Source organism: Taeniopygia guttata, chromosome 14 (assembly GCF_048771995.1).
Source record: "Taeniopygia guttata chromosome 14, bTaeGut7.mat, whole genome shotgun sequence".
NCBI lineage: Eukaryota > Metazoa > Chordata > Aves > Passeriformes > Estrildidae > Taeniopygia > Taeniopygia guttata.
In genome coordinates, this window is record NC_133039.1 from 13152820 (window position 1) to 13168572 (window position 15753).

The 15753-nt window shown below is 45.7% G+C and overlaps 1 protein-coding gene across 2 annotated transcripts; it reads left to right on the forward strand.

The window, feature by feature from the left end:
- Positions 1–162: 162 nt before the first annotated feature.
- Positions 163–14409, forward strand: IL20RB (interleukin 20 receptor subunit beta). Of its 2 annotated transcripts, none has more exons than XM_072935759.1 (7): positions 163–303; positions 5091–5226; positions 6859–7049; positions 9799–9923; positions 12680–12830; positions 13311–13456; positions 13953–14409. In XM_072935759.1, the coding sequence occupies exons 1-7, from the start codon at positions 246–248 to the stop codon at positions 14076–14078; spliced, it is 933 nt and encodes a 310-aa protein (XP_072791860.1). In that variant the 5' UTR covers positions 163–245; the 3' UTR covers positions 14079–14409. The 2 variants fall into 2 exon arrangements, with proteins under 2 accessions (XP_072791860.1, XP_030140954.4); XM_030285094.4 differs by having other exon boundaries at positions 5100–5226.
- Positions 14410–15753: the final 1344 nt, after the last annotated feature.

Consider the following 15753-nt stretch of genomic DNA (forward strand, 5'->3'; position numbering starts at 1 on the left):
CAGGGAGCTGCACAGACCTGCACAGAGCTGCTGGCAGCATTACCCGGGCACTCCCTGCAGCTGCACCCTCCCAAGCAATCCCTGTGCCTCTTCTGGCACTCTGCAGGCAGGCAGGAGGAGCTCCACACTGCCCTGCAGCCTCCAACCGCTGCCCACCATGGCTGGCTCGGAAAAGGCTCCTTGGCTGCCAGGGGAAACTCCTCAGGTGTGGAACAGGGTGTGAACCTGGGCAAAACCTGAGCAAAATGCCACCAGAGCTCATCTGCTTCTTCCTCTGCGCTCTGAGCGCCCCAAATCTCTCAGGTAAATGACTGAAAGATATTCACTGACCCTGTCAGGAGACAGAGAGGCTGTGAGTAACAAAGTCTTTTGTCCTTTCGTTCAAGATGCCTTAGCAGCACTAAAGTCAAATGAGTACAAGGTCAGGTAACTTTGAATTTTAATTCTTTTTCTAAAATAAATATCAGAATAAGCAAGTGAATAAAGCAATCTGTAAATTCTGTTCTGCAGGTCATCTCTGAGCTCTAAAGGGAAATTTGTGTTTGAAGGAATTTAAGTAATGCTGTACTTGTCTCTGCTCTTGCTGTTCTATGAGAAGCTGAGCTCTCAAGTCTTTCAATGCTGATCACTCTGGGCACAGGGATGCTCTGCCTGTGGAGCGGATGCAGGGCCAGAGGAAGGATATAAAGTGCTAATTAATAGCTCAAATCACTTCTCTGAGGGTCTCCTTTACCCTGGAAGAAGGCTGTGCAACTGGAAATCTGCTTTTCCAAGTAAATGCTACACACCAGACCCATCTCAGAGGAGCTTGGTGTCAATTCTGACTGCATTCCAGTGTTTGCAATCTCAGTCCTCTACAAAGCAAACATGGCTTGCTGGTGTGCTCGGCTTTTCCCTGGTCCAGGTTTCCCAAATGTGCCATTTTAGGTTATGTCAACAATATTCTGATTTTTTTTTTTCCCTCTGCCTCAGAAAAAATCATTTTACAGCTGCCTCACTATTTATAGTTCTTAGAAGCTGAGACAGAATCCAGTGACAGCATCAAGTGGTTTCTGCTGGGAAAGTTTATTCTGTGCAGTAGGGAAGATTGTGACAACTGTGTTTTAAAAGATGACAGAGATGGGCAATGGTTCTTTAAAGAAATGTGGGGTTGTTTTTACTGTATTTTTGCTTAAGGCTTGGCTACCTGAGTGCTGTTTCCAGGCAGGAGCACTGCTGCCTGTGTGGGTGGTGACTGCCAGCCTCACGCTGTGACAGAGTGGGAGGGGAAGGTGGGATAACTTCCACTCTGTCTGCCATTCTCTTGGTCTAGGCCTGAAATACAAAAATTCGTGTCCCAGTCTCCTTTCTGAGCAGAGAACATTTATTTGGTCGAATGTTGATGCCCTAAGCCGGCCTTGTGGCTGTGCAGAGCAGAGACCAGGTCACGAGACAGCGTGTCCCTGTCTAGCCCAGGAGTCTGGGCTTTGATTCTGGGTGCTGGGGACACAAAAAGCCAAGGGGGATGTTCCAGGGTCTTGCTTTTTCCTGTGAGTTTGGTTAATCAGCAGATGAGGGAGGGATGGCCCCAGAGCCTGCAGGTTGGAGTTCTAGCCAAGGAGATTTTAGCATAATTTACTATCCTTGTGTAAATTGCTGTTTCTAGGACTTAGAGATGTATGGCTTGCATTTTCAACACTTAGCTAACAAAGAAATGCCTTTCTCTTCACAGGATGTTATATACATTATTTTCTTCTTAGCAGTGTTGAGAATTTGGAATTCCCTTGTCAGATTCCCCTTGACTGAAATTTCCTCAAATGGAGACTCGGACCATGCTCCAACACACAAAAAGCTGGTGGCATTGTTGTCCTCCAGACTAGCAAAAGAAGGTTAAACAATACAATGACTGGAAGTTAAAAAGCTAATGCTTATTACCACAACAGGAAGGAATTCTCAGCCCTATATATAAAATTTTAAGGGATATGCCAGGTAAAGCACTCCTGAGCACTGTGCAGCACCAAGTCTGAGATTGCTGTTTCTTCTTGTGTTTGTTGAACCCCTGAAAGGAGATCATATTGCAAATAATGAGGTAATTGTATTAATAATTTTACACTCCTCACATACACTTAGCAGTAAGTAGTGGTGATAGTAATGATGAAGTAACAGCAAGTAATGAGGAAGTATTATATTCTATATTCTCAGAGCAAAAAGGACATTAAAGTATATCCCAGAGGAATGGAACTTTATTAAGGTTTATTTAAGGTATTTTAAACTGAAAAGTAAGACAGACACATGTACTAGTCTTGACCATGGTTTGTTTTTTTTAATTGTAATTCTCTAACGCAAAGAGAATAAAAATACTAAATTAAAAGGGCCATCAGCATTTAAATGGACATGTACTCTTTGTGTAACAAATTAAATAGAATATACTGCTGATAAGGTAGGAGACAAAAATGCTATTTACAGAGAAAATATCCTTTCTTTGGCATGACTGGAGACATTAGGGTGAGAGTCAATACCCTGGCTTGAACAAGTGTAGTTTGGCTTTTCCTGTGATGCTGCTGGTGGATCCAAAACCAGATGGAAATGTGGCAGCCCTGGGCTCTCAGCCCTCTGGGACCTGTGCTCTCTGCCCAGTTCTCTCCTGCACTTTATATGGTTATTGTTTCCTTTTCCTTCAAAATGAACAAACCAGAGCTGATGGATTATTTCAGCATTCAAACCAAACACTTCACTGCTTGCACTCAGTGCTGTTTATATAACCTAGAATTGTGTTTCCTCCCACTGTTAAATTTGTATTTGTTACAATTGCTTTGTGAGTTGTTGCAACAGATGGGCGGGAGAAACCATGAATTTAATTTGCTTGGCTATGACACAGGATTATGTCTAGATCAAAAGTACTCTGTAAAAACATGACCTCTCTTCCAAACTGTAACTTTCAGCATATAATGCCAAACAGAAACTTAAACCAGTGAACTGCTTTTATAGAGGCACATACATTGCCATTAGGTACAGAGTTTTTCTTAGTGAAATCAGGAAAGAATCCTAATTTCTGTATGAATTTTTGTGGTTCAGCTGAAGTGAGGTGGCAGTCACTGTGCCAGTAGAAGACTCACTGGTTTTTGACAAGAAAAAAGTGCATGAAGCCAAGCATAGCCAGGAAATGAAGATTGGCCTCACCAGACAGGAGATAACCCTTGGGCCATTACAAGACTGATAGTCCAATTCAGAACTTTCTGCTTTTAAAATAGGTTTCTAGACAGTTTAATAATATAGGGTTTAGTATTATTGAATACCAAAAGATTTATACCAAAAATGTCCTAAAATCAAGACGTGAAAAAATAGGAAAACCTTCAGCGCATTTCACCCCTGCTCCATTGTGTCTGTGAGTCCTGGGGAGAACCAAAGTTTGTCATGGAAATGAAACCTGGTATGGAATTCACACCCTCAAGTATGCCAAGTCCCAAAATTAACATGGGAACCAAGCACAAGGAAAAGTAGCAAGAAATCTGAACATTGAGAAGCATGGAGAGCACAAGGAACCAAATGGGTTCTTATGCTTTTCCAACCTAGTTCATCCTGTGATTCTGTGATTCTGCTGCAGTGTGAAGATCACTAAAACTTTGCTTTCTTCATTTTTTAAAGACTGAAAGTGCCTTGACTACAGAGCTCTGAGTGTGTGGAGCCTCAGCCTAGCAGAACTGCTATGTGGCTGAGAGTGACCCTTCTGTTGTCTAAAGGACAAGAAAATTTCTCATCCCAGAGAAACCTGAATTTTATTTCAAAGAGCAGCTGAGCATTGTGTCAACAGCCCTGTATGACTTGTGCCAAAGAATCACAAGAGACTTGGCATAACAGTTTCCCACATCTTTAGTGATTTTATAAATGTATGATACAGGAAATTAGACAGCTCTTGTTCCAATGCTTTAAAAAACATTGCTCATTGACTTGTCAGCCTGGTTTTGATCCTGGGTAGAACAACTGGCAATTTACTGGTTAACTTTATAAACATGGCTCAGAAAAAAACACTCTTTTTTAGTGGCAGTTAAAGACTATTGGATGAGAAACCTGGTTAAGTGAAATAAATTTAATCAAAAAATAATCTCTAAGTAACACATTGTGATAGCACAGTCACCTAGGGAGAGTGTTCACCAGTGGGTTGATAGAAACCAGTCCATCCATTCCTCCTTCCCAGTGGTTCTTTGGGAACCATTCCCTGCTGAGCAGAGAGGATTTTCCTGGGACTGGAAAGAAGCAGAAGCTAAGTCTGATGAGTTCCCACAGTGAAGTGCAGGAGGTATCCATGGGGAATCCTGCGTCCTGTGCTCCAAACATTGCCAAGGATCTTACATCAAAATACCCCAGGGTAAAATCAACACCATCCCATAGTCATGCTGTGGAAACCTCAGAGGAAAGTAATAATTCCAGTTACAGAGCATGGAATAAACTTCTTCTATTAATAAACTTCGATCACAGCAGACAGGCCCCTCCGCTGTCAGAATCCTGCAACGTTGAAGGAGCTGTCGCAGAGTGGGATCTCCCACAGCAGCAGATCCAGCCTGGAAAGGAGCAGCACATTTGGAACCACGGCCTTCTTGGAACAGTTTATGGAGTGCAACAGAGCCAAGTCTGTTACTTGGCTCCATAAAACCCAACTGGAGGGCTTGGCCTTTTCCTCCCACCACAAAAACTGTGGTGGGAAAGCTCTGCTGAGGCCACTGTTAGACTGCAGCTCTCAGTCTGGGATGGGCAGCATTCATCAGCTTCAGCCAGGCAAGAAGTCGTCTAAACCACAACTGAGCCAACATTAAGAATTCATCCATCTTTGGAAGTTATTCACTACTTCATGAGGGAGCAATCCTCACTCACACAGAGGTCTTGGTCAAACTGTTTTAGTGATACAATGAAAAACTGAAATAAGGCAAAGGAGCACTTTTAGCTGAGGTGCTCCATCCTTTCATCTTCTCTGTCAAATACTTCAAACACTGAAGTGACTGTATTGAAATATAGCGTGTGCATCTTTGATGCAAAACACTGTTTTGCACTATTCTTCTAAGCTTTATTTCCCCCCAGTAAATTCTTTTTCTTTTTTTTTCCCTTTCTTTTGCTAGGAATTTTAGGAGGAGATGCTTTGTTGCCAGCACCTCAGAGTATCTCCATTCTTTCAACCAACATGAAACACTTCTTAACTTGGAGTCCTGTGATCGTCCAGGGAGAAACTGTGAGATACTCAGTTGAGTTTCAAGGGTAACTACTCTTTTTTTATTCTTTTTGCTTTTTGAACACTGTTTATCTCAAATTTAGGTTCTAAATTTCCGGGTGTCTTGATCATATTCAGTTCACAAGCCTAAGAGAAGTTTGGTGCTTTAGCAGTGTTAATGAGAAAAAGGGCAAAAATTCCTTTTGTTCCAATTCTGGGACAGTTTGCAGGTTAATAGATACCAGTGTAATCAAAGGTGTGCATCAATTCCATATAAGAAATCTGCCTCTATCCGAGAATTCAAAAATTAAGAAGATTTGCAACATTTTATTTAAAAGAGGAAGGAGAAAACACTGAGCTTTATTTTTTGTAAACATTTTAAACATCTGATGTCGCCCTGATTCTTAAGATTTTCTAAAGCCTTCTGAGTTTACATTCTATTAGAGAACTTTCTCACACAACTTTCTGTAAACAACGTATTATTTTGCATTCCTTCAGAGAGGTAGAGAAACTTGATATACTAGTAGTTTGTCCAATGTCATTGGAGAGGTGGCACCTTCACCCTCCAATCCACTGTCACCTTTGAAAAAGTATAAATACTGGAGTCAGAAAATAAACTCTCTCTTTTTCTCCTTTGCAATAGCTGTGGCTCACGTCATGCTTTCAGTGACAATCTGACACACAACACAGGAGGTTTCTGATACATTTTGAGCTCTGACTTTTATTACAATGTGGCTTTGGGATTGGGGATGATCAAGTCAAATGAGTGGGCAGGGTTTGATGCATCAGCACGGCGTTGGCTGTCCCCACCTCCCACAACATCGTGCTGCATTTGGCTCACAGGGGGATTTTCTCCAGATAAGATCTAAACCACACCTACACTGCTTCCAAATACCTGTGGTGTTCCCACCCCAGCACATCCCAGTCCAGGCTTTACCTGGAAAGAACCCAGCAGTGTTACAGTGCACTCGGGCTATGCCTTTCCCCCTTTCCCCGGGACCCCTGTGACTGATCAGATAACCCTGGTCTCCTCCTTCATGCCCCAATGGGGTTGGTGGAGAGCCAGAGAAGCCCTCCCTGTCCAGAACCTGGATAAACCCCTGACCCTTCTGTCGCTGTCGAGGCAGGACGGGAATGAGAAGACTCTGACTCAGAAGGCTGTGAGAGTAAAACTCCGGTTTATTTAAAATACACTGCTCTTTTATACAGAGCTCCGTGAGGACCAACTCCATTGGTTCTGAAGTGAAAACAATCCACTCCATTGGTGCAGAGTGCTTGACACACAGGGATAGAACTTAACTATAAACAATGTGAAAAACAAGAGAGATAAAGAATTATTTACATTCTTCTCCAGCTCTTTCACAGGCTTCTGCCTGACTAGAAATTCTCAGTTTCTTTCTTTGACTGAATCTGAAACCCACACCCTTCCTGTTCGCTCTCTTTGCCCCGCTCTTTCCCCTGGACATCACAGAATAAAGAGCTGGAAAACCACATTGGGGTAAGAGCCTCTTTTGGAAATCTTTGCCCATCTCCTGATGTTCCTCCTCTCAAGGCCTCAGATCTCTGGCCTAGCCTGATAATTTAGGGGCTGAGAGAGGGGGAAACGTCACAGCAGCAGCCTTAGGTGCACAGCTGGAGCTCCTGTCAGACCTTGCCTGTCTGCTTCCTCTCCCCCGCAGGGAATACGAACGGGAATACGCCAACGGGAGCTGGATCCCCATCTCGGAGTGCTCCCTCACCACAGCCACCGTGTGCAACCTCACAGAGGACATCTCGGCCACCGTGGCCTACAAACTGCGGGTCAGGGCAGAGCTTGGTGCCACGAGGTCACAGTGGGGCACCACCAAAGGCTTCTTCAACCGCGCCATGAGTGCGTCCTGCTCTTAAATTACATCTCTGGGCTGAATTCTCAGGGCTGGGTGTTGGGGTGTGCTGAGTGACTGTTTATGCACAGCGTGCAGAGCCCAGATTGGCACAGAGCACACCCTGCTCCTCAGCTGCTCTGGGCTGGGGGGTTTCCCTTCTCAGACAAAGTTCTTGGGCAGGAGTTCATCCTGAGGCAGAGCCAAATTCATCTGGGCTTGAATTTCAAGGGTTTTAAAGATAAGCAAGATGACCACAGGAATTTCCTTTTGCAGGCTGGTCATTCTTACCCTTAAATTTAAAGGTTTCTGATCAACTAGGCTTGCTGTCATTTAATCCAAGCCATGTAGTCACCTTTAAGAGGTCCAGAACCTGATCCTAAGGGAGATTTTACTCTGGAAAACAGCCTTGTCCTGTTCTATGTGCCTTGTACTGTCCTGAAAATCCCACTCCATGGTTCCCTCCTCCCATGGTGTCAGATTTGTGAGGTAACCTCAGAAGAGGAGAGAAAACTGCATTAATTTCATCCTAGCAATGCAGGATGTTTTCTCCACATCCTTCCAAGTCCTGCAAAGCATGAGGCCCAGCTCAGCCCAAGGATTAAAATGAGCATCCTGTTTCCAGGAGTTCTCTGGAATAATTTTCTCTATTCTCAGCCATGCAGTCAGCAAAAACTGTAGTGGGAAAGCTCTGCTGAGGTCACTGTTAGACTGCAGCTCTCAGTCTGGGATGGGCAGCATTCATCAGCTTCAGCCAGGCAAGAAATTGTCTAAACCACAACTGAACCAATATTAAGAATTCATCCATCTTTGGAAGTTATTCACTACTTCATGAGGGAGCAATTTTCACTCACACAGAGGTCTTGGTCAAAGCAGCACCATCAGAAGTGCCACCTAAGCTGGTGACTGTGTCTCTTTGTGTGGGAGCATATTCTAGAGAATGCTTTAGATAAAAAATCCTTCCCTCTTCCAGCAGCTGTGGAAGCACAGACAGAGGCACAGACCACACTGTCAGGCAAAGACAGGGGAAGGGCATCCCTGGGACTGACAGGAACAAAAGCAGCAGCTTCTCATGGTTCAGTGAAGTATTTGGCAGCTTGGTCCTGTGTCTTAGGGACCCCAAAACAGCCTTCTGACTGAGCTGTGACAGTTCAGAGGCTACAGCTTGCATTGGGATGCAGTGTGAATGTGACAGATGCTTAAAAGAAAAGTCACTGCAAGTTCTTGTCCTTATGCATTTTTCCTGCTCTGCTGTCACACCTCTCAGGAAGCCTGGCCCTGAGTCTGAGGGGAGCTAAGGGATCCAAAACCAGCCCACAGGCTCTGTACGGGGCTCACAGCAGGCAGGGCAGCAGCACAGCCCAGGCTCCTCCAGACTGCACAGCCCCAGGGCCAAAGCCACAGGGGAGCAGCACATCCAGCAGGATAACACATGCAAAACACTTGGAAAGGATCTTCCTAAAGCAAACAACTTAGTCAGTCTTCCTTCTTCATTTCTCAACATTCAAAGAGTTAGTTGGCATCCAGTGTGCCAGCACACAGCTAGATAGAAATGCTCCTGTTCATTTGGCAGCTGCATCTTGCAATGTCCCTTTGTTAATACATTAGCACAATATTTGCTTTTAACCACCAAGTGATAACAGGGTTTGGATTTTTTTTTAATTTTGAGCTGTGGTGCTAAGGAGATGTTCACTTCATTTTTTTTTTCAGCTTTTCATTTAAAAATACAAAGTAGATTCCCAGGCCTCCCATTTGTGGCACACTCATCATGTACATGCTTGGATTTTATGTTTTCATATTGCTCAGTATTAGTGGCAATTCACTGGATGTAAGAGCAAATTCTATTAAGAACATCTCTTCTATATGGCACTATGCATCACTCTCCTTCCTTTCTTGAAAGCAAAGAAGTTGAAGTGTGTTTCAGCTACAGCAGAGTGGTAAAAAATGGCATAGATAAGTGTGAATAATGGCACAGATAAATAGTGCAAACATGATCTCTGTACTGCCTTGAATTTCCCAGTTCATAAATGTACAGTGCACAGTTTCATCTATGCTCAATTGATTCTCATTATTTCACTCATATTCCTCCAGCAGAATCCCAGACAAAACTAAGCTTTGAATATCAAAGTAAGCAGGAAGCAAATCGCCTAAAGATTTACTTGCATACATTTGCAAAACCTGAAGTCACAGCTGATCATCAGCCCAAGTCTGCCTAAAACCATGCAGATACTAAAAGAAAATCAGGATTCATGTGAATTATCCCGAGGCTCATAATGGTTTTTTCCTTCACCTTTGAATAACTGCCAAATTCCCCACAAAAAGCAGTGGTTTTTCAGCTCCTGTTCTGTGTGGCAGAGCTGAGCTCGTGCCCAGGAGCACCAGAGCTGACCTGAGCGTGTGTCCCAGCATCTGTGGCCCAGCTGGTTCTGCTGCAGTTGTTCTCATGGGACCCTCAGGCCAGGCAGCTCCTCCACTGCTGGAGGAGAAAACTCAAAGCCTTTCAAGTTCTGTGCAGCTCAGCTGTTGCCAAATTCCCGTTTGCAATACCAGTCATGGTCCTTCTCCTGCTGAAAGTCTGCTCCTGTGTTTGGACACGCAGAGAGGAAGAGCAGAGGGGTTTCTCCCCGCTGGAGCTGTTCTTGCAGGCTGGTGTTATTCCTCTGGTGGTGGCAGCCTCTCTTCCCCTCCTGCCTGGGCAGATTTCAGGGGGGTTTCAGGGCTGTCTCTGGGTGATGATGGTGGTCTCTGTGTTGGCAGCTTCCCTGACCCCTCCCGTGCTGAGGGCCATGGCAGACGGGCACCATTTGCTGGTGGAGCTGGCAGACATGGGACCCTCCCTCCAATTCCGGGTGCTCTACTGGAGGAAGGGCCAGGAGAGCAGGGTGAGTTTTACCCTCAGGCTGTGGCCAAGGCCTGAGAGTGCCCTGGGAGATGCACACAGACTTTACCAGTCCCAGCTCCTGCTGTGGGGCTGAAGGATCTGCCTGGGGTGGGTTTGTGTCCCCTCACCCTGCACACACCAGGGGGTTCCTCATGGAGAAGCTTATCTCTTCTTTCCATATTTCCTTCTCTGGGAAAAAGGATCCCCTCACACACCTCAGCTACAGCTAGAAACCAGAAGTCAGGAAGCAAAGGTGTTTGTGCTGACTTCTCCCTCTGAACTTCATCTGGTTTACTCAAAATGGGATTAAGGTGTCTGAGAAAAGTCTGCCAGCACCTCAGTCTGTTTTCTGAGCCAGAAATTGCAGCATTAGTAGTCCTTAATGGATTTTGCTTCCATTAATTTATCTGTTCTGGCTTTCAATCTGTGTCAGCTTCTGGCTTGTACATCTTCCTGCCATGAGCAATTCTGCAGATGAACTCTTGTACAGTCTCAACCTTGATTTGGGGATGAGAGAGAGAACAATTATTCCCCATTCACTTTCCCTACCACCCTATTCGTTTCATATTCTTATCTTTTTCCAGGCCAAGGACTCCCAGACTCCTTCAGCTGTTCCCTCTGGAAGCCCTCACAGCTATCTTTGTCTTTACCAGGGTGGGCAGGGAGAAACCTGCAGAGCCCAAGGGGCAGGAACACTCTGTGATAGCACCATGAAACAAAACAAGTCTTCCCACTCCCTTGTCTCTGTGGTTAATGCAACTACCACAGAGCTGCCAGTCCATGGAACTTGAGCCCTAGGTTCCTGTTTCCGATGAAGGATGCTGTGAGAATGTAGGAGAAAAATTCTCATGAGCATAATTCCACGTTTATCGGGATTGAATTGCATTTATTGCTTTATTACCAGATCCTCCTGCTGATCTTCACAGTTGTCTGTCATCTTTGCTATTGTGAAGTGGGTTTTTAGTACCACCAGCAGATACCAGTTTTCATTTTTCTTCCTGATCACCTCTGCTAACACGCGAGTCCCCCCCACGACTTCCTGCCACTGTCAATTGGCAATTCACTCATACAAAAGTCTTTAGACTGTAAAGAGGCATCAGGAGCAGGACTGCCCACTGTGAGATCCAGCTAAATGAGATCAACCTTGTCCATTGGCTTTCTGACACCTTAAAAACAATCAATAGGTTTATATCTGGCTGTGTTTCATGAATAAAATATTAAATCTTCTTCAGCATGTGATCTTAATTACCTCAACATGAATTCCAAATTTCAGAATACTTTCTACCAACTGGACTGTTGCAAACATTAGTTTTGCTGGTCAATACAAGTCCTGTGCTGGGACTCTTATTATTTTTTTAAATTATTTTTATATTTGACATGTCTCATTTGATGTTTTTGCAAGAGATCACCCCAGGTAGTCATAGACCTGATTTTATCCTTGAAATCTTTTCAAACTAATGGCCCTCCATATCATGTTTCTGTGGAAAATGCTATTTTGATGGTGGGAAGGACTTGCCGTGCCAGGAGAGCCCTTCTGGCTTGTTGGAGTTTTCCATATGTGTGGAGCTGGAGGCTGATCAGGCCTTCTGTGAGAACAGGTTTGCATCTGCAGCACAGCAGAGGAGCAGTTGGGGAGCTGTTAGCCATTCTCTCATGGCTGGGGACACTGGAAACGGCAAATTCATTTTGCTAGCAATGAATGCAGACCTATTTATGGCAGTAATGTACTGCTGGTCACATGCTGTTTCAGCTCTGCTGGAGCGTGCTACACTTGCACACACCGAACTCACTGAGCCCTCAGTAGCCCAGTCCATCCCCTCCTGAGCTCTCTGGCACAGCTCTCACCCCCCTGTCACAGCATGGTGATGGTTTTGGCATCCATCACACCCAGAAAAAGCTGAGATTTTTGGCATCCATCGCACCCAGAAAAAGCTGAGAACAGTGGAGACTTTGGACATTCCCTCCTAGCAGGGTACCAGGCTCAGGTCTAGGGCTGTGGCCCAGCATCATCATTATGACTCCAGCTTACATCTCCTTCCTTCCATCCCTCCTGCCCTTCCCGAGGTGGGTGGGCTCGTTCTGCTCTCCACTGTGCTTTAGGTTGCCTGCTTTCATCCTGCTTTTGTCCTGCTCACACAGGCCTCAGACATCCCCTGCTGCTCCCTCCTTTCCTCGCTGGAAAATCATCATGGTGATGCCAGATCATTTTTGCATTTTCCCTTTTCAATATCTCTGTATCCTTTACACATATTTTTGGAGCTCTGTAGCCTATTATTGCATTTCTAGCTGTTTTTCCCAGTGCTTTTCCCTGCCCTGATACACAGAAAGACAAAATGTATTCCAAAGCCTCCATCCTACCTTGGATCTCCCTGGGAAGCAATGACAAAAACCAGCTCCTGGAGACACATTTTCACCAACAAACTTCAGTTCCATCTGAGAGGGGGGATTTAGAGGGGGCGTGAACTTTGGGGAGGAGGGATGTAGAAGTTGAATCAGCACTTGTGCTCTTTCAATGATGCTAATTTACTAAACTTATAGATCTGTGTTCAGCCTGTGGGGGGTGGGCTTTTTGTGGGCATTTTCCATACCTGCCCCTGGAGGCCTCCAATAGAGATCAACCTGTGCATTACCTCTGTACTGATATTACCTCAGCAGAGCGTGTTGTTTCATGTCCAGGTTCTTTAAGGCCCCAGCAGCAGGGCGGCTGTCTGGTGTTAGATCCTTGCCCTGTGCCCTGATGCTTTCTGCCTGCGGCAGGTGCAGCAGAAGGTGGTGAAGGAGGTGAGCTCCGTGGTTCACCTGGACACCATGGAGGCAGGAGCTGAGTACTGTGTGAAGGCTCAGACACACGTCCAGGCCATCAACAGGAGCAGCAGCTTCAGCCCCACGCAGTGTGTGAGGGCACAGGGTAAGAGCCAGCCCTCCCTCCTGCCCCTCTGCTGTGGCCATGCCCAAAGCTTGTAGGAAATTAATTTGGAGAGAATTTTGAAAGTTAGCTTCTGAAATAGTTGGCTACTGATTGTAATAGCTTGAATTATAACATCTGTATTGTCTCACCCTTCAGATAAAACTAAAAATAGAATTTAAAAAAAAAAAGGAAGCACTACTCAGTTACCCCATCTCTTAAGTCAAAAACAACTTTAATTCAACAAATGTTCTTCATTTTGTTTCCACCCCAAACCTCCTGTCTTGTTTGCAAATGGGCTCTGTTTGTTCCTTGGGAACAGGAAGGGTCAGGAGTGCAGCCCCCCCACCCTGGCACTGGAGTTTGCTGGGGAGGGATGTCCCCAGGGTGGGTGGCAGAGCTGCCACACAGGGCTCAGGCTGGCTGCAGTGAGTGCCTGCTCCCTGCAGTGTCTCTGAGAAGTTTTTCTTCTGTCATTTCCAGGTGACACATCCGTGTGGCTGGTTACTGCCCTCATCTCCTCTGCTGGCTTTGCTGTGGCAGCTTTGACCCTGCCTTTCCTTACCTGGAAAATAAGTAAAATCTTCCAATATTGCTGCTGCCCCGCTGCTGTCCTGCCAGACACACTGGTAACTTTTTTTACTGTGCTTTATTGGTGTTTAGCATGCTGGGTATTCACAGGAGCATGGGACAGGCAGAAAAGGCAGATTGGCAGGAAGCCTTGCCCATTGCAGTGTGAGGAGCTGAGCTGCAGGGATCCAGCAGCCCTGAACTGCCTTTGGCCCCAAGCTCCTGGTGCTTTTGGGGAAGTGGCTTGGGAGGCAGGGACTGACCCTGCCTGAGCAGCTGCTCCCTGAACCAAACAGCTGTGCCACTGTCAGCACTGCTCCACATCCCCTGCTGCCCCTCGGAGCTTCTCAGCAGCTTGCTCAGGAAAAATCAGTCAAAAGCTCCTCAGGAATATGTTCAAATGTCCAGTTCAAGCGAGAATGCAGGTTAGCAGCTTCTGTGGCTGTGGGGGCTCTGGAAGCTGTGGCAGAAAGGATGAGAGGAACACTTTGTGGGGGAAAGGACAAGCAGCCTGAGCAGCTTGAGGGTATTTGAGGGAGTGTGTTTGTTTTCCAGAAAGAATCAGAGCCCCCCACCCAGCTGATCCTGCGGGGCAGTGAAGAAGTTGAGCAATGTGACCTGAAGGTGGTTGTGATGCCCTCAGAAGAAGTTCTCCAGCTGTGGATTCAAAAAGCACTTTAGAGCAGCTCAGAAAACAAACAACCCTTTTGTAGCATCTTCATCCATCCACATCAAAAGCAAGTAAAGGTGGCAGCTGCCAGTTCCTGTCCTTGCCCTTCACATCCTCACCCAGGAGCAGACATGGGGTGACCCACACTCCCGTTTTCAGCCACACTGCAGCTCCCAAGGCAGAGCTGACCAGAGCAGCACATGGAAAGCCCAGTCCCTCAGCTCCAAATCATTTCAGCCTCAGTGTTTTACCTCAGGATTGTGGCAGAGCCCACTGCAGGGAATAACGTGCATTGACTCCATGTTTGCAGCAGGCTGAACAAAAGCTTTATTAAACTACACTACACTAAAGAAAAACCCCTGACCCTTACAGGCAGTCCAGACACAGCGTGGCTCCAATTGGTCAGATGAAACCAAAACACCATCACCAGGGTCCAGTTAAGAAATCTCTCTCCAGTAAACAATCTTCATAACACATTCCACACGTGCCAAACAACAGACACAGCAAATGAAGATAAGAATTCTTCTTCTTCTTCCTCTGAGCTTTCTCACAGCCTTCCCCAGGATTTTCCTGGGAAGGTCTATGTCTCTCTGTTAAAGGATATGTGAATACCACACCTCAGTAAGAGCTGCTTAGGTGGCTAAGCCAGCTGGAATGACCAGGGGAAAAATGCAGCCCCTGAAATGAGGTCATGTTCTTTGAAAAGGGCAGGAGGGGATGTAGCACCCTAATCCTGGTGCCACCAAAACTTGCAGACAACACCGTGAGGGATGCCTGGCTTTCACCCATGCTTTGGAAGGAGTGATGTGGGAAACAGCCAGATTTCAGAAGTGCTTGGAGGGAGCTCTGCAAGACCAGCAGTATCACTGACAATGTACAGCTCCAGCATCACCTAGTCAGGGTGTCAAAAATGCACAAGTTGTGTATACATGAAGGAAAAACCAGGACCTTTAGGGAGAAGAAAATTAGGGGTGAATTATTTAAATGAAAGAGGATTGGAATAGAGAAAGTTTGGGAAAAGACAGAGAAAGGTAGGTTCCAGAAATAGTAAAATAAATGGGAGAAGAGAAACAAAGATGTGTGAATAGTGGTCAGGATTTTCCAGGGTGCCTGCTGGGTATCCCTGGGGTTCAACACCATTCCTGAAACAGAACAGGGATTATTTCACAGAAGGCAGACGTGTTCCTGTGCCTAGGAGGGCCAGAGTGAGGGGCAAATGCAGTTCTTATCTTGGCAAACAGAGGAACATCAGGCTGGATGGATCAAGCATCACAGCATTACCATTTAGTGACCATCCAGGCCTGACAACGCCATTATCCTCCAGACATCTTGTCCTCTTGAGGAAGGAATTGCAAAAGACAAGAGAAATTCCTTCTCAATATAGATAAAATACAGGTGTTGTGTATATTGCAGTTATGGCTGTCACACTGGGAAAAAAAGTCATTTTTTCACCTGTAAAGCAGAGACACGTGTCAGCAGGGCATAAAAATACGTTGATCTGAGAAGCTTTTCTCAAAAGCTCTCCATGGTTTTAATGAAATGCAAGACATCTCAAAGAATGCACCTTTTCCAGTTCCATTCTTGCAACCTGGTGTGAGGCCATCGGGTGGCAACAAAGCACTGTGGAAAGGCAGAAGTGGCTCAGGAGTCTGTACCTGTGCTCGGCCCAGGCTGTGTGACCCTGGC